This window comes from Diospyros lotus, chromosome 2, assembly GCF_014633365.1.
Source record: "Diospyros lotus cultivar Yz01 chromosome 2, ASM1463336v1, whole genome shotgun sequence".
NCBI classification, from domain to species: Eukaryota; Viridiplantae; Streptophyta; class Magnoliopsida; order Ericales; family Ebenaceae; genus Diospyros; species Diospyros lotus.
Genome location: NC_068339.1, coordinates 37,640,109 through 37,663,006, shown reverse-complemented (window position 1 = coordinate 37,663,006; position 22,898 = coordinate 37,640,109). Strand labels below are relative to the sequence as shown.

The window sequence follows — 22,898 nt, the reverse complement described above, 5'->3', positions numbered from 1 at the left end:
ACATGTGCATCTAGTGTTACATCATTGGTAGGAATTAGATACCCATCTTCTCAAGATGTCGATCCAGCTGTGACTGAGTCATAGGCTTGGTGAGTGGGTTAGCTATATTATCCACTAAATCTGTTCTTTGGAATTGCACGTGCCCATATGCTATAATCTCTCGAATCAAGTAAAACCAATGCTCAATGTGTTTGGACTTCTGATGAGACCTAAATTCCTTCGTCTGCACGATACCTCCATTGCTGTCACAATACAAAGGTACTGATGACAAAATGGCTAGAACCACATCAACCTCCAAAAGAAACTTTTAGATCCAAATAACTTCCTTAGCACTATCACATGCTGCAACATACTCGGTTTCAGTGATTGAATTTGTTGTGATGGCCTGGTTGAAACTTTTTCAGCTCATAACACCACCATTCAAGAGATATACAAAACCATACGTTGATTTGCGATCATCAACATTCGATTGAAAATTGGAATAAGTGAATCCATCCACATGGAAATCACCCTTTCCATAAATCAGTAGCATATCTTTAGTCCTTTGGAAGTACTTCAAAATATGCTTAACTATGATCTAGTGACTCTCACTGGGATCAAACTGATATCAGCTTACAACACTTATAGCGTATGCAATATCCGACCTTGTACATATCATCACATACATAAGGATCCCAACCATCAAAGCATAAGGTGCTTTACTCATACGATCCCTCTCTTTAGGAGTATTAGGGGAGATATCCTTAGAGAGATGAACTCCAACCCGGACAGGCAACTACCCCCTTTTGAAATTTAACATACTAAATCTCTTTAGTATTTTCTCTAATGTACAAGTTTTGGGAGAGACCTATCAATTTCATGACTCTATCTTTATAAAGTTTAATCCTCAAAATATAGGTAGCATCTCCCATATCCTTTATGGAGAATACTCTAAACAACCAAGCTTTCGTAGGCATCATCATGTCCACACTATTACCTATAATTAAAATATCATCCACATACAAGATTAGGAACACAATGTTGCTCCCACTAGCCTTCTAATATACACATGGTTTATTTGAATTTCTCAAGAAACCAAACTCGTTGATCTCATGATCAAAACAGATGTTCCAACTCCCCGATGGTCGCTTCAGACCATATATTGATCTCTTTAGCAAACGTACTTGATCAGGATCAATGAACTCAAATCCACTCGGTTGTTCCATATAGATCTCTTCTTTAAGAAATCCATTTTAAAAAGTCATCTTGATGTCCATATGCCAGATCTCATAGTCATAGTAAACAACGATAGCTAACATTATTCTGATGGACTTCAACATCGTGACAAGTGAGAAAGTCTCGTCATAGTCAATACCTTGACGTTAACATTAACCCTTTGCCACCAACTGAGCTTTGTAGGTCGATACCTGTCCATCTAAACCGATCTTTCTCTTGAAGATCTATTTACACCCAATAGGAATAATTCCCTTAGGTAGATCTATTGAGACCCAGACCTGGTTGGAGTACATAGACTCTATCTCAGATTTCATAACTTTTTGCCACTTCAAGGCATCGATATCAAATATCACCTTCTCATAGGTGATAGGGTCAATTGAATTGTCACTGTCCCCATATAAGAATAATTCATGTATCTCCTTCACCGATAAACCATACCATTGATCTAGAGGATGGGGGCACTCTACTAGATCTATGGGGAACTTGTGGATGATCTCCCTAACTTGATTTGCCTTGCTTAATAATCCGATAAGGTATTTGTGGAATAGAAGACTTTTCTTCCGTCAAATTTATTTTCTTCCCCATGGCACCTTCCTAGATGAACTCTTCTTCCAAGAAGATACCATACCTGGCAACCACAGCCCAGGCAACATATGGTGCCTTACTCATACGATCTCTCTTTTCAATAGTATTAGGGGACATCTCTTTAAAGAGATGAACTCTAACCCGGACAGGCAACTGCCCATTTTTGAAATTAAATATGTTAAACCTCTTTAGCATCTTCTCTATGTACAAGTTCTGGGAGAGACCTATTAATTTCTTGACTCTATCTCTTTAAAGTCTAATTCCCAAAATATAGGCAACTTGGCAGGGGTCCACCCCTTATGAAAAGCCTTGCCCTCAAGTAAGAGGTCCCTCGGGGGTAAAACACCCCCCGAGTGAGGGCCATTTGGGGGTGAGGCAACTTCGACTACGCACAGGCGTGGCTGTGACCTCACACAGGCACGACCACGCGCAAGCCCAGCAAGCCTATCCACCCTTGCAAGGCCTCAGCCCCATGCCCTTGAGTGGGTTTTATTCAGGGGTCAAACACCCCCAAGTGAGAGCCACTAGGATGTCACGCCTTAGCGCGAGAGCGGCCCTGCGAGCCATTTGAGAATGAAGCTTATAGAGGTTAGACATCATTTCCTTAGCGTCCATGTCCAAAATGAAGAAATATCTATTCAGTTTATCCCAACAAAATTACAATTAGCGGATATTTTCACAAAACCCTTACCGCAAGAAAGATTTGATTTTATTCGAATGGAATTAGGGATAATAAATCATTTTTGAATAGTTGAGAACATTTTTTACCATTGTTGCGTTATATGTTTATTCCAAAATGTCTAAATGTGTTCTCTTATATAGGAATGATAAATATGTTCTAAATGGAAAAATATTTTTACGAAAAATACTATTTTTCAAGTAATTTTATTATTATAATTTTAAATACTTTCATAATTCATTACTTGCAGTATTATTTTCTATGATGGGTATGACATACCGTTTCTAGTCCTTAATGGTACATCTATATTTTCAGTACTTTTTGTTCATCATCCATCATATTTTATATGGATTATGATTGGTTAATTTCTCTCACGAATTATATTGTTTACATCTTTATTCTTTTCCCTAACGTTTTTTTTATTATGATAAAAAGATGAAGAAGAATGAGATTTTATGAAATTGTATTTTTGAGTTGCAAATTTTTATGTGAGGGAGAAGAATGTATGGGAGATTATGTATGTGAGGAGATTATATGTATGAGAGCTAGGCAATGAAGCCAAATAGGTGCATTCAATGCAAACAGGTTTGGTCCTTTACTTTTTTCTTTTTACAAAATTTTTTATCTATAAATCTATTAAGTTAAATCCAAATTATTTTATTTACCTAAGCTATCAGTATTTTTGAAATGGGGAGCTTATAGTATAAAATTAAGGGAGAGATTGAAATATTTTCTATAAAATTAATCATCTCAAAAATCATATTTTTGTCGTCATAAAAAAGTGAGAGAATGTTGAGTCAATTTGATTTATTTAATTTTCAATTAAGTTTTGATGATTAACAAAAATGATATTTTGTACATAATTATTTTTGATTAATTTATAAAATATTTTGACATAATTTATATATTATCAAAATTAGTATTTTTTATTAAAATTATTTTTCAAGTAAGTAAAAATTCATGCAAATATTTTTTTTTCAAAATTTCGACTAAAAATCAGTTTTTCACTATTGCTACAGTACTCTATAGTGCGTTATAGTGTTCCGACCATTGTGAACAATAATTCGATCGTTATGAATAGTAAATTTGATTATTTTGAATAGTATTTTCCAAAATTTCTATAAATACCTTACAAATTCAGTTTTAAGACATCCAAATGCTTCTATTGCATGTCCAAAGCACTCGAAAACTCTTAAACAAAGCATCCAAGCAATCGAAAGCTCTCAAAGTATCATTGCATATCCACCGAAAAGTCACAAGGTAAGAAGAGAAAAGTTTTTCAAGTCTTGTATGACAAATTCAAACTTCTCCATTTGAGGTTACAAATTTATTTAATTATTTATATTTTATTGCCTTGTATATTTTTTGCTTATTTATTTGTTTCCAAGTATGGACAATTATTTGTAAAATTTTGAAGTATCGTTGTGGATTGTATATGTTTCCTAAAATCGTTAAAATCTAGGTAAATCTAGTTTTCAAAGTAAGATATGGTGGAAATCTTTGTGTAATGGTTGTCTAGAACCCATTGTAATCTAGGTGTGTATCTAGTTTCCAATGTGAGCTAGTGTGAAAATCTTGGTGAGATTGATTTAGTAGAATTCTAAAGGTGGTTAGACCTCGGAAGAGTGGATTAGGTGTGTATAGAAATACTGAACTACTTAAAATTGCCTATTGTCTCATTTTATTTATTCTTGCTATATTTTGTGCCTTACATTTATTATCAATCTCAAATATCATTTATTATATTTATCAAATATATATATTCTCCAATAAAATCATTAATCAATAATATTTATTAAAATTATAAAAAAATTTAATCACTCAATTCACCTCCTTCTTGAATAGCCATGCCTTAAGGGACCAACACCTACATCTGTGGTTGGGGATTCACTCGTGATGCCTTAAGGCGATACCTTCGTGGAAAATACCTCAATTGAGAGAAATTGACCTTTTTAAAAAAGAAAAAAAAAGAATGCTATTTTTTAAGGAATAACATGCTAGTGGTAGTAAAACTAGGTGTGGCCATGAGCACCTTAGTTCGAGCAGCTAACTTTTGGGACTCCATTGATATCCTTCTTCTAGATGACTTGGGGGCTCATACTGGTGTTGAGAGACAGCGACATCCAGAGGCATAGTTAGTGCTTGTCCCAAGGAGATGGCCCTTTGTTTGTAGTTTATCTTGTAAGATGAAAGAGTTTCATTATGTGCCCTTAGTTTGTTTTAGGCGACTCGCATTCATAGAATCAATCAGACATGGGCATTTTCAAGTGTTATGGGAAAGTTTACTAGAGGTACTTCTTGAATGTTTGCTCGTTTATTCGCAAAACTATTCCCTTGCTAATTGTTTGAGTATGCTGTTTAAAAGAAAGAAAACATTTGTTCAAGTGCTTTTGTTTTCTTTCAGAAGTGATAGTAAAGAGAGGACCACATGGGTGCTTAAAGGGATATGCTCGCTTGGGAGCTATGTCTAGCAAATGTTTTTCCCATATCCTCTACTAGCTCGATGAGGTAAATAGAATGTTGGGTAAGGCTTCATCGTGGTAGATATCTTTCCTTTATAGAAGGTGCAAACACTTGCAAGATGCACGTGCACCATCTCCATCGCTGTTCAAGATGTGAAGGAGAAATGGATGCTGGAGACCAAGGGAAATATGAGCTTATGTGAGATGGATGAAAATAGGTAACCCTCTTCTTGGCAATCTAAGGCATGCCAAGGCCTTCTTAGCCTTTTCTGCCATTTTCTCCCTCATTCCGTCTGTGGTATGCAAGGGTAGTTTTGAGGGAGGATGGGCATATAGTGTGAAGCTAGATGACTATGGCCAAGTGCCTTTGCGATAGGAAAAACTGACTATCCGAATAAGTGATAAAAACTTCGTCGGGCACTAGTAAGGCCAATTTCGTGCTTTATCTCCCATTTTGGGAGATCCTGATGTTCCATGATATGTCATTTGATAGGCCTTGGGTTAGCTCATGAAACATAAGGGCAATCCGGGAGGAGTTGCTCGGTGATTTCTTAGTTTGAAAGTCGACGAGTCTTCTAGAGAAAGTATGCACGATTATCTTTTCTTCCCCAGGTATTGGTTTCGAAGACCTTTGGTGACACTGGCTTGCAAAAGTTGAGGTCGGCCCAGAAGAACTAGTTCTAATTATTAGGGCTTCCTGGTATGAATTTGGCGACGGGTAGGAAATCTTCTAAAGAGCTTTGAGGTGACTCTTTCTTTGACTTTTTGTATGTTTCCCACAGACAACGCAAAATTGTTGTTGTTAGGATACAACAATTAAAATTTGTTTGCTGTGAAAAAACTCAACGAACAACTGGAAGAACCCAAGGTGCTATTTGGCCTTTTTACCCTGATTGCAAGACTCGATTGAGAAAGAAGTCATCCAAGGTGGACCCAATCCATTGGCCCGGAAAAGGCTCGATTCGCTGGCTAGGAGAATTGTGGAGTTGGAAAAACTGGAGTTGTTGAGAGACGGTAGGAGATCGTTCACCCCACAAGCAAGTCTACGAAACATAAAGTAGTTAGAGGCACGCAGGGATTTCTCCCTCGCGAGCCCTCCGATGTTTAAGTCAAAATAGGTCATCATGTAGGGCAAAATGAAAAGTAAGATGCACTGATGTCGTGCATAGAAGTATAAGAAGAAAATAAGTGTCGTTTTAGTTACTTGAGTTAGGCATACTTTGTCTATATGGATTCGTGGGTCCACGAAACTGAAGAGTTTAGGGCTATTTATAGGCATCAAGGGCGGATAGGGACACATGACACACTCGTGTAAGGATACGGTGCTACTTCTCAAGAATGGGTGGTGAGCCTTCCCTATCCACTATGTTGTCTCAAGGTTAAGCTCAAAAGGGCCTTTGGAAGAAACGCCACCAATGGGAAAAGACTTATGGGAAGAAGTAGACTTGGAACAGGCGAGCTGTATGTCGCAGGAAAATGCGAGGTCATGTAGACAGAGAACGTATCTCCATAGATTTCTTCAAGAGCGCAACTCAACTAAGGAAATCATGCAGGTTTAGAAAATTTGTCACAAACGAATTATGGGAGATTAATAGATTCCTTAGGGGAGAAACTCTAACCCTGAGAAGGTCTTTCACCAAAAGGATTGCCTTATTTAAGATTGTTAATGCATTGTTACTTCAAAAAGACTTTTCTAGTGGGTTATGCCACAACAATGATGGAAATGGGCAATCATTAGTTGTTTCAACATTGATCTTATCCTGCCAAACAAATGGGTTTCCAAGATCACCTATATCCTAAATGTTCTCATATGCATCCTTATCTTTCTCAATACTTAATAATTGGTGGGTGCTTAATATTGATAGGATATTTGTGCCCTTTGGCCTATAGGTAAAATGCCAAAGAGCAATACATTCCATTGAAATTATAAAGGGACAAGTCCTTGTTCTTAAATTTCTTGAAATTTTAATTTTCCTATAAAACATAATATTTCATGTTTTTCAATTAAGTACCAATTAAGAGAAAAAAAACAAGTAATACTAAAAGTGAAAGTTAAGAAATACCTTGAGTTTCTTATCCCACCAACCATCATTAGCCACAATTGTCTTCTTTGTTTCATCATAACCCAAACTTGACTTTGCTTGTGTTATTTGCTTAAAAATTGTCCATTCATTTTTCATAGCTTCCCAATTGTTTTTCAATTGTTTGTTATCATTACATCTTCTTCCCATTTGATTAAAAATTTTTACCAAATTTTTTCAACCATCTTCACTTATGAATGACCCCAACCTATTTCTTTTCTCAATTTCTTTCTTATGAACTCTAGAAATTGAAACTGGTTTAGGTCATTCCACATCGCAAAGGTTCGACATATATCAGGAATATTATTCATCTTTGTGTATTTCCTTTTTTCATCTATATGATAACCAACAAAGACAGTTTTTCTTAACGTGATAAATTTGCTTTTGATTAGATTACAATGTTGTTTCACTAAACTAATCCAAATTAAAGGATTATCAATACATGTACTTATTCTTTTTTTTTTTCAAACACAAAAGGGCATAATAATACACAATAGTCACAACACAATAAAATAATACCAAATAAGTTCATGGTGAAATTACAATTTAACAAGTATAGCGAACTCGCATATAGATCACCTGCTGCAACTATAAATGAGGGTATGCAACAATTTTTCTCTTCTTTTTTATCCCTCTCTATCTTTATATCTTCCATTTGCTACTAGGTTATAGTGATTAGAGGTCCGAATCATCACTAGGTTGGAAAGTGAGAAAGAGAGATGGAAAAAAAATGATAGAATAAGGTTTGACAATAGTTGAATTAGTCTAGAGGCAAAGAGAAAACAAAAGATGGATGTGAGAGAAAGAATAATGAATACTTTAGTCATTTTAAACAAATTAATTGAGGTTAAGTAACAACAAGAGGTTGGTGTAACATTGTTTCTATAATGAAATAAAGTCACTTCTAATTTTAGAATCTCAAAAAGTACTACATTAATTTTAGGCTAAATCTCATGAAAAATACTTAGATATACTTAGTGTACGAGCTTACCCATACATTAAATAGCTGAGATTATGAAATATGAATAAACAATTTTAAATTTGGCCAAACACAAAAACAAAGTAAAGTATGAATTAGCCATATTTGTATTTATTGAATGACGTAGCATAATCCTAGCCATATATTGTTTGCATGAGACCTATACAAAGTGTGTTCCTAAGTATTTTTCAAATCTCACTAAAAATACTTAGGCACACTCGATGTATGACCCAACCCATACATTGAATGGCTAAGATTTGTAACATGTCTACAAATTTTATATTTGAGGAAACATAAAAATAAAGTAAAATAAAAATTAATCAAATATAAATTATTAAATAACGTGATATACTCTTAACCATATAAATTAATATACTTTAAGTATTTTTCAAACGATCGTGTTACTTATATATGAAGGGTTACACCTTAAACTACACACATGTGTGCAAATGACTAAAATACCCCTCGTATTTCACTATTTGGCGCCATCTCACTACCTTGAGTAAGGGGTATTTTAGTTATGTGCTTCACCGTATCATGTTGTTTCATCGCATCACACTACTTCACCATCTTGAGTAAGGGATATTTTTGTCATTTTAACTATATTATGTAACCCAAAAAATATAAATAATATTTTCATTTTTCAAATCTCAAGTTACCGAATATATTTTTCTCCATACAAACAAAAATATAGAGAGGGCAACCAAACAGTAATTTTAAATTGGAGGGTTGCTTAGTGCAATTAATTATAATTTAACAAGCATGGTAAACTCACATGTAGGTCACATATGACGCAACTATAAAATGGGGGCAAGCAACCACCTTTTCTTCCCCATCACCTGAAACCGCCCTTGTTCCGAATTTCCTCTCTGCTTCGTTTTGGATCGATCCGTGGAGCTGTGATATTGAAGGCTTTTCATTCTCGCTATTTTCTCTACCATCCTTCCATTCGATCAAAACCTGAAAATTCGCCCAAATGAAGCTCACTGTGAAGACTCTAAAAGGGAGCCACTTCGAAATTAGGGTTCAACCCACCGACACAGTGAGTCCGCCCAATCTCTATAGCCATGCGTACATATGCACATTTGTATATGCATATCTCTGTATGTAGGCGTCTCTATATGGACACAACACGTTCTATAATTTCTATACCCTGTTCAGGATTTTCGCTAGAGTACTGTTTTGAATTGTTGAGGGAACGGTAGTTTTTTATTGACTTGTTCCAGCTTTTGGTGAGGGGGAGGGGGAGGTCTTGAGTTCCAAGTCTCCTAATTCCCAACGTTGGCCCCCTGATGGAGCTCGCTTGGTCCCCTGCCATGATAATCCGGGTTTTAAGGGTGAAGGGGCTTGTGATGTCGCCAATGAAGCCTAGCAGGGTCGTCCGGACCCTTGAAAGGCAGTTGGCTGGAGCCCATCCTGTTACCCAAGAATAGGGTCTGCCTTTGGGCCTATGAGTGCTCCCCGATAAGTCGGGCATGGGCTCGGCCCTCCACTGTGGGATTGCCAGAGGTTGTAAGATTTACCCCAACCGGAGTGTCCCTCAGGCACGGGGCCTTACCCTTTTTAATGAGAAAAACAAAAAATTAATATTAAGTCAGCGCCTCAGTGGTTCTGTCATGTGCTTTAATTAATAGAGAAGTGGAATTTGTTTGTGTTTCTGTTTTATTGGTGTAGCTTTGGTGGTTTGTGTTATAGAAAATGAGATGAGATTGGAGGCTCCAACTATGTTCACTATTGGTTGGTCTTAAAATGACAAGGATAGGATGAAAAGATTGGACATTAGGTAATACATTTTCTTGTAATGTAGTAAACTGTTTTTAAGATACCAACTCATTGTTCCAGAAGATTCTCTAGGTTTACAAATTTGAAAATGATCAAATTAGGTCTTCGCATGCATTGGGGAAAATTAATGCAAGGTTAATATGAAATGTGGGATTGCCTTTCGATAATATTTCTTTAGTGATCATTCTGATTATATCTTAGATGAACAATTGGAGGTCAAAAATTACTTGTAAGACTGGCTGAAATACAAATGTGTTGATTGAAATGATATGGCCATTATGCAGGTTGGTCATTGACCTAGGAAATTGGTGTTGCCTTTACTATTTGGACACTAATGACAAATAAAAACCACAAACACAAAAAAGGAAACATTTAGTTAGCATCTGTATGATCAAGCCTAAAGAATTATTATTTGAAGCTTTCTTCATACATCTTGGCGGAAGGAGTAAAGCTCATATTGTTTACATTGAGTAAAACCATATATGTTCCCAATTCCTAGTAAAGTAGCATCAAATATTACCTAAAGAGTAAAATTCCAAATGTTTCATCCAAATGTAATGGAAGCTATTGAACCGACAACAAAATGAAAATTATGGAAACCAACAATGTTTGCAAAACCTATTTAGACTCTACATATAATTTAAAAATTGGATACTAGAGAGTTATAGAAACTACAATGCTAACATTTTCATTGATTACATTTGTATGTCCACATGTTAATTGACCCTTAAACTTAAATAATGGGATATATATTCGAAAGTTGAATGTAGGTATATGAGCACATTGTTAACAACTAAATATAATGCGCCTAATGTTATCAAAAAAATTGACAGTCGTTTAGAAATTTAATTGAAATTAAATGAAAACTTAAAAAAAGAGAGAGATTTCTACATTTTATCCATGTTAGAGTCTTGAGATTTTATCTGTGTCATATTCAGTGGACACATGGTGCTGAATTTGTTAACCTCCCCCCCCCCCCAAAAAAAAAAAAAAAAAAAAAAACCACACACACACACAAAAAAAGATGCTGAACACATTGGTGGTTGTAGGAGCAAAGCATGTAGAAGAGAAGATTATTTTGGAAGCTAAAAATGTGGATCTCTTGTTGGCCCATTTGATCAATTTAATTTGTTGGAATGCGTTTTACAAATTTGTATTGGAAGTTGAAATGGCATGTTAAATTTAATGACATAAAAATTTTATATCTCATTAGAAAGTGTGCTCATATTTGTTGAAATATCACTTTATATGATCTTAGATCATGGCGGTGAAGAAAAATATTGAAGATGTACAAGGAAAGGACAATTATCCATGTGGTCAACAATTATTGATTCACAATGGAAAGGTTTTGAAAGATGAAAGTACTCTGGCAGAGAATAAGGTGTCTGAAGATGGATTTCTTGTTGTCATGCTTAGCAAGGTAACTTCTTTATTTGGGAATACTGGTTGTGTATACTGTGCTTATGTTGGTTATTGATCTTTGATGGTTGTTTGCATGCTGCTGTAGGCAGAACTTTTTAATAAGAAGATAAGTGTTGTCATTACATCCTCTTTGGGTCTGGTCCTGCAATAATGTTTCCTTGATTTTTAGCACGAAACCCTTGTATTTAGAGTTTATCCACATCCACACAAATATGTGTGTGTATATATATTATATTCTATTACTCTTCTTTCCTACAGAGTAAAACTTTGGCCTCAGCTGGGACTTCATCTGCACAGGTATTCCTGTCTCCTATGTGCTCATTTTTTATGGAATAATGTTTTTATTACCTTAATATGACTGCTAATCAAAATGTGCTTTATTGATTTGTTTGGATAGCCTGGATCTACAACTCAATCAGTGTCTAATCCCACTCCTGCACCAGAAGCTCCTATACAAGCACCGTGAGATAAAATGACATTTTTTTTTTCTTTATATCTTTGTCATTCATATCCCAACTCTCTGTAGTTCCCAACTCTTGTTATGTAGGGCCCCAAAGAGCACCTCACCTTCTTCCAATGAGGCAACAACCACGTATGGGCTCTTTCTCTGTCTCTATCTGTTTTAATTTTACACTTGTTTTTTTTTTTTTTAGCCCATGAAAGGAGTGAGGGCTCTTAGGATGTGTAAAGGTTGTAACGCATCTAAATTTTAGATGGATATGTGTATGTCTAGGCACTTGTCACTCTATAATAGGAGGCAAGCCTTCATGATAAAAGAATAGAAAAAAAAATAATAATTCATTTTGGATCAACATATGTACTGTTTGAAAATATCAAATGTTCCTACAATAAACACTTAAAATGCTAATCCGAGATGGTTTCTGAGTTTTGATTTGGTTATACTATCGAGCAATGCTGGTCAGAGTATGGGATTTGTGGAAGCAAGTTTAATCATCAGTAAAACTTAAGTTAAAGAGAGGGTACTACCTATTAAGAAACCAAAACGCCAAAATTGATGACATGGTTATACAATCCATGGCCTAATTGTGATATAAATGTTTGTAGAGTACTTTACACGTTTAAGAAAAATCTATATGGAAAATCCACTTGTTCTTGGTTGAAGCACAGGTAACTTTTGATCATGTGTGGACAGCCAAGATTGTTTGGATTACAAATTTGTTATTAAGGCAGACTCACTGTACCCACAGATTCTCTATTAAGTCTAGTTGATAAATAAGCTACCACAAAAGCTTGTATTATTGGTATATCAACTGACATACTGATATTAAGCTCAAACTTTAGGTGTTGTACTGGAAACCTGTGGTTTTACTTGATTTAGGCCTATCACCTGCCAACTAGGCTTTAAGCTGCTTGATAGCCAAATAAGTAAGGTCTGTTCGAATTTGTTTTTAACTTTGATGTGTTTGATTCTGTTTTTTGTGTTAATTTTTTGGGTTGAAAAATTGAAAACTTAACATGGTGTTGATAATGTTTCGATTTTTTCAGTTTCTAAAATCAAAAACTGGAAATGTTTAATAAATTTTTTTTGTATATTATTCGGTGATTTAATATATTTAAAAGTATATTTAATATTGATGGAAAATACCATTGACCGAAAAATATTTTGACTTTATTCTCTCTTTTGATAGGAAAACCCATTGGGCCATTGGTCATTCTTCTTTTTCTTTTGTTTACGCGAGAGAATAAAAAGATAAGAAAGGTTAATGTTTGTGTTTGACTCATTTATTGTTGATGAGGGTTGGTGAATCCTTGATGATAGTGGGAAAGAAGAATAGACAATGCGAGATTGAGGTTTCAATGTGTTACAAAGCTTGATTTCGTAGGTTTGGGTTCTACTATTTGGAAATGAACACCTAAAAATGAACACACTTATTTGTTCTTATAGCTTTTGGAAAAAGTAAAAGCAATTTTGATTTTTTAAAATGGAAACAAATTAGTAAATATTGTTTTTAGAAAGAAAAGGAAAAAACTGAAAACTAAAAATGGCAAGAAATGAAACAAACACTTAGCTAACTCTCTCATTTTAGTGTTGTATTTTTAAGCTATTCAATGAATGTTGATAAACAAATATTACATTGGGCTGTAGAAAAGAAGGGGAGCAAGCCATAGAAAAGACAAAAATTGGTAAAATAGTTGTTCGATGGGAGTAGAAAGCACGGTTTAGTGCACTATTTAACATGATGTTCAAAGTTATGAAAATTATAGAAGGATTAAACTTCCTAGTGTTATTAAAGGGTCGCCTAGGCTCAAGGCGCACCTTTGGCGCCTAGAATGCTCCCAGGCGGGCGCAGACCAGCCAGGCACGCCTGGCTTTTTTTTAACTGTTTGTAGGTTTTTTATTTGTAGGAATTCTCAAAATTCTTGTATATTCCTAGAATAGATTTACAGTCATATTTAAGGTGAGTTTTGACACCTTCGTAAGGAAACTATCAATCTATCTTCTAAGGAAACTAGCTATTAAGGAAACATATACAATTAGGAAACTAACTAATTAGGCAGCTAATTAATACAGAAAGATAACTAATTGTACATTCCATATCTACATTAGGAAATATAATCTTTTGCATTCAATGGTGAGCCAATTAGCTAAGTAAGTCTTTTATTTCCATTATTCCAACACTCCCCCTCAAGCTGGTGAGTGGATATCTTCCATTCCCAGCTTGCCAACAATCTCTTGAAACTTAGAAGAAATTGTGTAACTAATCAAGGGGAAGAACAGCAGCAGCAGCAGCAGATTCAAGAAGAAATTCTTAAGTCTCAACCACCTTTTCAGGTGTGCTCTTGAAGAAAGGCCTTTGAATCAAAGCACAACCATTCATTAACCCTGGAAAAAGGTCCGATACCTAAGGAGGATGAAAGAACTGAAATAGCAGTACCTATTGATGAAAATAACAGAACAGACAGTGTAGAAAGTATAGAGCCAACTGCAGACCCTTAGATGTTCCAATTGCTTGGAAAAAGGGGGTAAGATCATGCACTAAATATCCTATATCTAATCATGAGGTATATTCTCGGTTATCCCCAAATTTCAGGGCACTCATTGCCAAAGTTGATGAAGTGCAAATTCCTAGGAATATCAATGAGGCTCTACAAACACCACATTGGAAAAGAGTTGTGATGGAGGAGATGGAAGCACTAGAGAAAAATGGCACAAGGGAAGTGGTGAGTTTGCCTCAAAATAAAAGTGTGGTAGGAAGTAAATGGGTGTTTACAATAAAACACAAATCTGATGGGAGTATTGAGAGGTATAAGGCCAGATTAGTGGCCCAAGGATTCTCCCAAACACACAGTATAGACTATGATGAGACTTTTGCACCCGTTGCAGAGCTCAATTCTATACGTGTATTATTATCCCTTGCAGCCAATTTAGATTGGGAATTGCACCAATTAGATATCAAAAATGCATTCCTCAATGGTAACCTAGAAAAAGAGATATATATGAAGATCCCTCCTGGTTTTGAAGAAAAAGGAAAAGTTTGCAGATTGAAGAAGTCATTGTATGGGCTGAAACAATCCCCTAGGGCATGGTTTAAAAGGTTTAGCACAACCTTAAACTAGCTAGGGTATCAATAGGGGCATTCTGATCACACTTTGTTCTCTAATGGCTTGGAAACTATTTTTTGTGCTAATAGGAATTAGGACGACCTCCATAAAGCATTTACATAAGAGGTTGACTTTTGGATGGTTTTGACTTCCTAATGTTGGTCTCAGTTCTGGCAATTGCTGATGAGGGAAAAAAGATACGAATGGCATGTTTTCTCAAAATTGTAAGATAAGATAGATTCAAATATTCCCCTACTCGAGATGAACTAAATAGTTGCCAATTTGTTGAAATCTGTTGCTGAATGATTTTTATATGGTTTGCATTGTCCACATCATAAGTTTTGTTTACTTATCATTGTGGACTATTTTCTTTCATTTTACTGCTGGAGGCAGTGGATTAGCTACAGTCTCTAATACTAAGAAAATATGAAAATGCCTAGTTTGACCAAGCAGTTCTCAAACCATACATTTTCAGACTTGGTTGGAAATATGCACCTGAAACCCTAACCTTTTTTGGTATGTGGAACAAGATTGTGGTGTGCCACATATCCTCTAAAATATGGTATTGTTGCTGTGTATTTGTATGCCCACTGGAATTTAATGTGTGTATTTGGAGCATTTTGACAATAAAAGATTGAATAAAAAAAATACTATTCTCTTGTCCAAATTAATCACGTGCAAGCATGAACATTATAACCGATTTTTCTTCTTCTTTTATCTTGGAAAAACTCTAGTCTGCTCCCAAGGTAAATTTTTTTTATTAGATGAATCCCTATACTTTAGTTCGTTTGGTAAATAAAGGATATTTTGAGATAACTTTGGACCACAAAATTAGCCATTTTAGAGTGAAGCTATACCATTTTCAAGAGCAACTATTTTATAATCAGATTGCTAGGGTGTTGTTTTCTCTGTGATATGGGATTCTCAAAACGAAAACTTGGAAATGCATGTGCCTATTAAGACTGAATTCAAATCAGTTGCTTGAATTCATACTTGGATACTTATTTGGCACTCCATGTGCACCAGCTATGTATAATCTCCCCTGTAAAAAATTCTAAACTAGTGAAACCATGGCATGGAGCTTTTGTTGCAGTGTTTCTTCAGATGTCTATGGGCTGGCTGCTTCCACTTTAGTTGCTGGTAGTAATCTTGAGGAGATCATTCAACAAATAATGGATATTGGTGGTGGCAATTGGGACAAACAAACTGTTGTCCGTGCACTTAGAGCTGCTTATAACAATCCAGAGCGAGCTGTGGATTACCTGTATTCAGTAAGTTCATAGAACTTTTGAATAATTTTATACTTGGGAACTTGCCTGCTGCTAACTTTTCTTTTTCTTCTTTTTTGTTTTTTAAACAAGGCTGTTCTTAAGCTTTTCATAGCTTTTAACAATGCCAACAAATTTGTTCTATTCAGGGTATTCCAGAAGTAGCAGAGGTTGCAGCGCCAGTGCCTAGTTTCCCTATGAACCAGGCAACTTCTGAGGGAGTTGAAGCAGGTGGTGCAGCAGCTGATGCACCCACTTCTGGGGCCCCTAATTCATCTCCGTTAAATTTGTTTCCTCAGGTCTTTCACTATTGTAGATTGATTGAACTTTATCTGCATGTCTTTTTCCTTTTCTGTGTTCTGATTTTGTTTAACCTGTAACATCTTTAGGAAACAATTCCTGGTGGTGGCAGTGGTGGCCTTGGTCCCCTTGATTTCCTTAGGAACAGCCAGCAGGTTTGTTTCCTATCTAGGAAGATATTCCCTTTCTTTGCCATTGTATCAGATTGAAAAGTTTACATTTATTGGGTGATCACATGAAACAAACTGAAATTCCAATCCATCAAAATATGTGACATATAGAAACTCAATGAAACACTTAAAAAAATTGTGAAACAATTAGTTAAGCCTATTAAATGAAGATAATGATCTATATTTGCCTTTTGTTTAACAAACACTACACAATAAATATAATATCTTATATTCATTAGAGAATTTGAAAAAGTCGAATGAAGATGAGGGATAGGGAAGTGAAGGACAAAAGACATTACAAGTCACTCATTTTCTTTGTTCTTATGTATTGGTTCTTTATGAAATCAATAGACCTTTGTGATAAATATCATTACTGTTACATTAGCCTTTCTACAAGGTACACTTCCTTAAGGCGTGCTTCCCTAGAATTACTTTGCTTATAAAAAATAAAAATTACTGCTGTTATATTTATTTTTTATACCTGCTAATACCATTACTACACTACCATTCCCTATCTTTCTATGTTAAGATGGTAAACTCATTCCTTTAAACATTCTATGTATGAGTTCCTAGGAATATACCTTCATTGACTGCTATTTCAATCTTTCCAAAAACAGCCGTTGTTCACCCAAGGACCTCCCACCTCCCCATTGAGCTTTATTTTTGTATTAATTGGATACTTTCATATACCGGTATACAATACATTAATATTGTTATTTCTGCGTTTGTGTGTGGATTTGATTTTTTAGAATATGTTGCACAATAGGATTGCTTATACACGACAACATTAATTTGCTAATATTGATTTGACAGTTCTCAGTTCAACAATAACAATAGTCACAACCCTTCTAGGTGGTATCAGCTTCATAGTTCTCATTTAATGTGGAAAATTTCAAATTATGCACATATACCTTTCATGTAAAGAGATTTATAAGTCTCAAGCATCCAATTATTTATTCTTGAGTTTCTATGTGCTTTGCTGTTGGTTTTAATTTTTGTTTACAGAGGTTTAAATACATTTCAAATTCTTTTATTGTTTACTTTCTGGTTGTAAAACATCTCCAAATAAGTACTTGGAAGAAGACATCAAAAATGAAAGTTCGATTCTTACTTCCCATTGTATAATCTGATGCCATTTGTTTTGAGGGCAAGCTTGTAAATAGGAGTATAGTTTAATGATTTTCATTCAAGTAGTTGGATCAAGCTTCTTTCCCCCTCAGTTACCATGTGATGATAAGAAATTAGATTTTATGGATCTGCATTATACATGGGAATGTTTATTTGAATTTTTCAATGGCACTGAATTTAGTATTTCTTCATCAGTTTCAGACATTGCGTTCAATGGTGCAAGCAAATCCACAAATTTTACAGGTTTGAGAGCATCTTATTTATTTAGATAATATATGGTATTTTCTTTATCAAGGGTTTATTACCGTTATTTTGGCTGTACACAGCCGATGCTTCAGGAGCTCGGAAAACAAAACCCCCAACTTTTGAGAATTATCCAGGAGCACCACGCTGAGTTTCTTCAACTAATAAATGAGCCTGTTGAAGGTTCTGAAGGGTGAGTAATCATTGGCATTTTTTACTTATGCTAAGATATGGAAGTGAAGAAACTTTTGTTTTGTATACTTTCCCCAACTTTTCTCTAAGAAGGGAGATCGGGGCAAGCTCAAAAGGGGGAAATTAAATAAACTTCTGCTTCCATGAAGGAAACATCTAATTTAACTAATTTTAACTTTTTATGGCCTTAGAAACAGACTTAACAGTTGTCTTCCTGAGCAGCCTGGTACATGCATCTAGAAGAGTTGCTCGAGGATGTATCTTCCTTGGGATATAAATTGGATGGGAGGATATTGTGTGATTGTGCTTCCTAGTATGCGGATTCTTTTTGTGTCAAAATTGATATTCAGTACCATGTTTGGAGAATCTATTGTACAACATTACTGAACTTATTCATCTTCATTATCAAGTTCCTGAGCTTTTAATCATGTGGCTAATAAGGCCTGAAAACTAAGATGTCCTATTTGCTGATTGCTCGTACATCTTAAAACTCTGTTTCAGGGAATTATTTGATCACCCTGAACAGGACATGCCGCATGCTATTAGTGTCACACCAGCAGAGCAAGAGGCAATAGAACGAGTATGATTCATTTCATGTACTATTTTGGTTTCAGATTTATTTCTTCTATTAGAGTAATTAATTTTTCTTTATATCCACTTTTTAGCTTGAGGCTATGGGATTTGATAGAGCGCTTGTAATTGAGGCTTTTTTGGCCTGTGACCGCAATGAGGAATTGGCAGCAAACTACCTATTGGAGCATACTGGAGATTATGAAGATTAAATGGTAATCTTTATTCAAGAACTTTACTAATTAATGTCTACTGGCACTTCTATATAATTTATTGTATGTAGTATGTTTATATATTTATTGGTGAATGGACCTTTGGCATATGAATTGCATTATTATTTAGAGCTCTCAAGAATTAAGGTGTGCAAAAAAGTGAGATGAAAGACAAAAAGCAACAGGCCTTGAAAGAGAAAGCAAAAAAGAATTAGCATTCCAATGTTATGCATGCTAGTTATCATGATGCCCCTCCTAGGTGGGATCCCCCTCCATATAGAGGCTAGAAATGCATTCCTGTTAGGATATGGTTTCTGTCAAGGAATAAGGATAATTTAATCCAAACATGTTTGAAGTATGTGCTGATCATACTGTAGAACCTATTCCTAATAAGATTGTTGTAAGCGAGTTGATCATACTGAAGTATGTACATTCCTGTTATAAGCAAGTTGACTCATTTAAAACTACGTGACTCGTAAACTCGTTTGAGTTGACTCACGAGTTTGACAACAATGGTCCTATCGTGAACATGATTTGGGTGCTGCAATGCTCTGCTCCATCCCTGGACTTCACTTGGCCAATTTGTTGTCGGGATTGCTCCATCCACGGGAGGTGGGCAACTTGAAATTGGATCTTATGGGAACTCTTTTCATTTGATATAAGTCTTGATCTTACATATTACTTTATAATGAATTTCAGGATCGGACAAATCCTTCTAATGTTGTAATACCTCACCCCCAGGAAATCACTTGTTTGGCCTTACTTTGTGAACTTGCCCAGCATCACTTGGCCCTCTTTTCCCCTTTCAAAGTTGTCATGGCCCTAGGGTTTCAACGGAGAATTAGTGCCAATTTTAGGAAGAATTAGGGTAGAATTTGAGAAAGGGAGGGGAAAATAGAAAGAGGCGGAAGAAACAAGGAGATCGAGAGAGAATAGAGGGAAAATCGGAAGGGGGGAAGATAGGAAGAGAAGCTGAGGGGGAGAAGAGACGGGTCCGAGAGAGAGAGAGTTTGGGAGAGAGGCGAACAGATGTTTCAATTGATATTTTCTGGATAATCCCCACTACAACAGCCTAGTAGCTTTATATAACTACTACAACAGCTTAACAGAAAACACAAGATAACTACCCTAACAACTCAACAGATTACAAGATAACTACCCTAACAACATAACAGAATTAACTACTACTCCTGAGGGATAATCTGCTATACTCTACCCTACTGTAAACTCTTATTCATCCTAGGGTCCTGACAAAAGGTAATTCATACTTTTATCATTCTGAGCAAGGTGGCCTCTACTTGAGTGCTATTGAGGTCCTCCTCTCTGACTATCCTATTTTGACTAAAGTGCATCTTATGGTTGACAGTCTGGAGCCTATAAAAACTTTGTACCCTCTAATGTGTTAAGGGAAACCAATCTGTGTTGATGTTGGTTGTCCCCTCACGCCCTTTTTTTCTCCTTTTCTGGTAAGTCGTGATTGTTATAACAAGATAGAGCGTCATGTATGACGAAGAAACAAAGAAAAACAAAAGAGAAAGCTATCTACATGCAAGTAGGTATCATTGAGAACTAGGTTGCACGGAAACATAAACGGGAAACGTTTCCGATAGGAAATGGAAACGCGGAAACGGACATTTTTTTTAAAAAAATAGACATAAATAGGGTTCGAAACGGGAATGGGGGAAAACGGCTCCTATGAGCCATTTCCGTACAACATAGATTGAGAAAGTCAGCAAATGATGATAGACCAAAAGGCGTATACTTCCGCTAGAGATGGCAAATGGGCCCAGTGGCCCATGGGCCGACCTAGTCAGCCCGCCTCACAGCCCAGCTTGGCCTGATATTGTACTAGGCCCGACCCACCCAGCAAAATGAGAGTCGTGCCAAACTAGCGATATGTGGCTCACGGCCCGGCCCGCCAAGCCAAAATGGCCCGTGGGCCGGCCCACCAATTGGCCCGCTAAAATGGCTCGACCTACCAAAAAATAAAAAAAATATTTAAAAATTATGTTTGTAATTAGTAATTATAAACATATTTTAAACATAATAATTAAAATTATGTTTGTAAAATTATGTTTACTGTAAACATAATTTTATTGTAATGTTTATAAACAATGTTTATTATGTTTGTAAAATTATATAAACATATTTTAAAAAATATTAGTAACATTTGAGAAAAAAAATATTTAAAAATTAAAAAGTAAATGGTTCACGGGCCGGCCTGGCCCGCTTTGGCTCATTTATTAAGGGCCACAGGATCGTGTCAGGCCCCAATTTCCATTTCCCCGGCCCGGCCTGTCTCTCTAGCGGGCCTAATTCGGCTCGGCCCACCAAATGGGTGGGCCAAGCGGGATGCGGGTCGGGCCAACCCGGCCCACCCAACCCATTTCCCATCTCTAGCTTCCGCCAGGGCCAAAAAAAAAGAAAAAGAAAGAAAAGAAAAATGGGAATAGTTACTCTCAAGCAATGAATGGAATGCTTCGGTGGCATGTCCTACCCAAGGACAGTATCATGTGGATGTAGAGGTTGACATCATCCTCTATATACCAAAATAGACCAAAAGTTTTTTATCGTCTCTGCCCATGTTGTAATTTGATTTTACATTATGTTCATGTTTGATTAGATTTGAGTGGCTGATTCATTTTCTTGTTGGGCTCATGCTCGCAGTTATTTTACTTTTTGATAACTTTGTCACCGACATGAATGAATGTGTTATCCCTGACTTTGTGGGTGCAGTCATATATCCAGGTGAAGATGAACGGATGCAATGTTGTTGACATGTCCCAGGAGTTTTTTTAATGTAAGCGGCGCAACATGGTGAGAAATTCAGGTGGCACTGTGGATCATCTTCATTTTTTTTTGGGGGGGGGGGGGGGGGGTATTTATGCATCATATGACTGGATGGTTCACTTGGTGGGCTGGGTTGGGTTGGGTTGGGTTGTGCAGTGCAGTTGATTTTTTTTTTTTTTGTGGTAACCCGTTGTTTCTCTTTCTGTTGGAGTTGGGTTGTGGCCCCGAGAGAGATTCTGATACTTTTGAACGTTTTTTTCTCCTCCTCCTCCTCCTCATCTGGCCTTTGCCAGGGAGGGAATTATTGAGAATTCAGATGTCAATTTAATTTAGTTTGGTTCCCCTTTTTTCCGAGGGGTGAGTCACTGCTCGAGTTGGCTTCTCTCAACTATTTTGTTGTAATTGCTGTTGTTTCAACAATAACCCTTAATAATAGCAATACCCAATACTAATGTTTAAAGTCGAATGAAAGAAAAATGAATAGCCCAAGCCAAGAAATTTACTAAACTTGTATGAGTTTGGCGACAAAGTTTAAGCTCTTATAATAACAACATAATAACTGCAGCACAAGACTGAATCTAAACAATCATAGTTTTAAGTCACGATCGGAATTTTTTAAAGGTCAAAACTTGGTGGTTGCCATTTTGGTGCCCCTTCGTCTGTTTCGTATTGCATTTTGTTGTATTGTAGTTGTGGTGATATATTGTATATTATGTTATGAAAGCAGTATTTGTATTTGGTAGTTGAGTGAGGTGAGGTGGTTATTAATGTTAAAAACAAGTAATAAATATAGTCCAATATAAGTTGTTTTGCTTTTTGGAAAAAAGATAATAAAAAACAAGGTCCCTTTAATCTTTAACATTTTTTTTAGAGAAACTGTCGCTAGTTAAAAGTAAAAATAAGTTTTACCAAACTTGGCTTTTTTAAAAGTTTAAAAGCAATAATAGATCAATTTAGATATGTTAGACGGATTGGCTAGATGAAATTCGTCTTTCGACCCTTGTCTAAAAAGTTGAGTCAAGTTAGCTTCTTAATAGAACGGGCTTTATTGATCTCGATTCATTGATCAAATTAAAGGTTCAGTTCAATTCACGAAACTGTTTAAAAGTGAGATAGGTCAAGTAATTAAGATCTTGTTTAATCTCGGATAATAATTGGTTGAGTCTAATAGTAAATTTTTGACTTAATTTTAAAAAAGTTTAAAAATAATTTAAAAAATATGATTGTTTAATAAAAATGCATAATATATTTTATGT

At 35.8% G+C, this 22,898-nt stretch overlaps 1 protein-coding gene across 1 annotated transcript; it reads left to right on the top strand.

Annotated features, from left to right (window-relative positions):
* Positions 1-8,820: 8,820 nt before the first annotated feature.
* Positions 8,821-22,007, top strand: LOC127795216 (ubiquitin receptor RAD23b-like). The gene is made up of 13 exons (XM_052326754.1): positions 8,821-9,043; positions 11,042-11,203; positions 11,464-11,502; positions 11,603-11,667; positions 11,753-11,797; positions 15,863-16,040; positions 16,187-16,336; positions 16,427-16,492; positions 17,831-17,878; positions 17,962-18,071; positions 18,572-18,650; positions 18,736-18,855; positions 21,589-22,007. Exons 1-12 carry the CDS (start codon positions 8,978-8,980, stop codon positions 18,850-18,852), a joined length of 1,125 nt encoding a protein of 374 aa, XP_052182714.1. The 5' UTR covers positions 8,821-8,977; the 3' UTR covers positions 18,853-18,855; positions 21,589-22,007.
* The last annotated feature ends 891 nt before the right edge of the window (positions 22,008-22,898 follow it).

Bases quoted from the DNA above. Each gene is read 5' to 3' on its own strand.
- LOC127795216 (XM_052326754.1), top strand. From the start codon at position 8,978: ATGAAGCTCACTGTGAAGACTCTAAAAGGGAGCCACTTCGAAATTAGG. The intron at 11,503-11,602 runs GTATTCCTGTCT...TTGTTTGGATAG, and splicing joins CTGGGACTTCATCTGCACAG to CCTGGATCTACAACTCAATC. The intron at 11,668-11,752 runs GTGAGATAAAAT...CTTGTTATGTAG, and splicing joins GAAGCTCCTATACAAGCACC to GGCCCCAAAGAGCACCTCAC.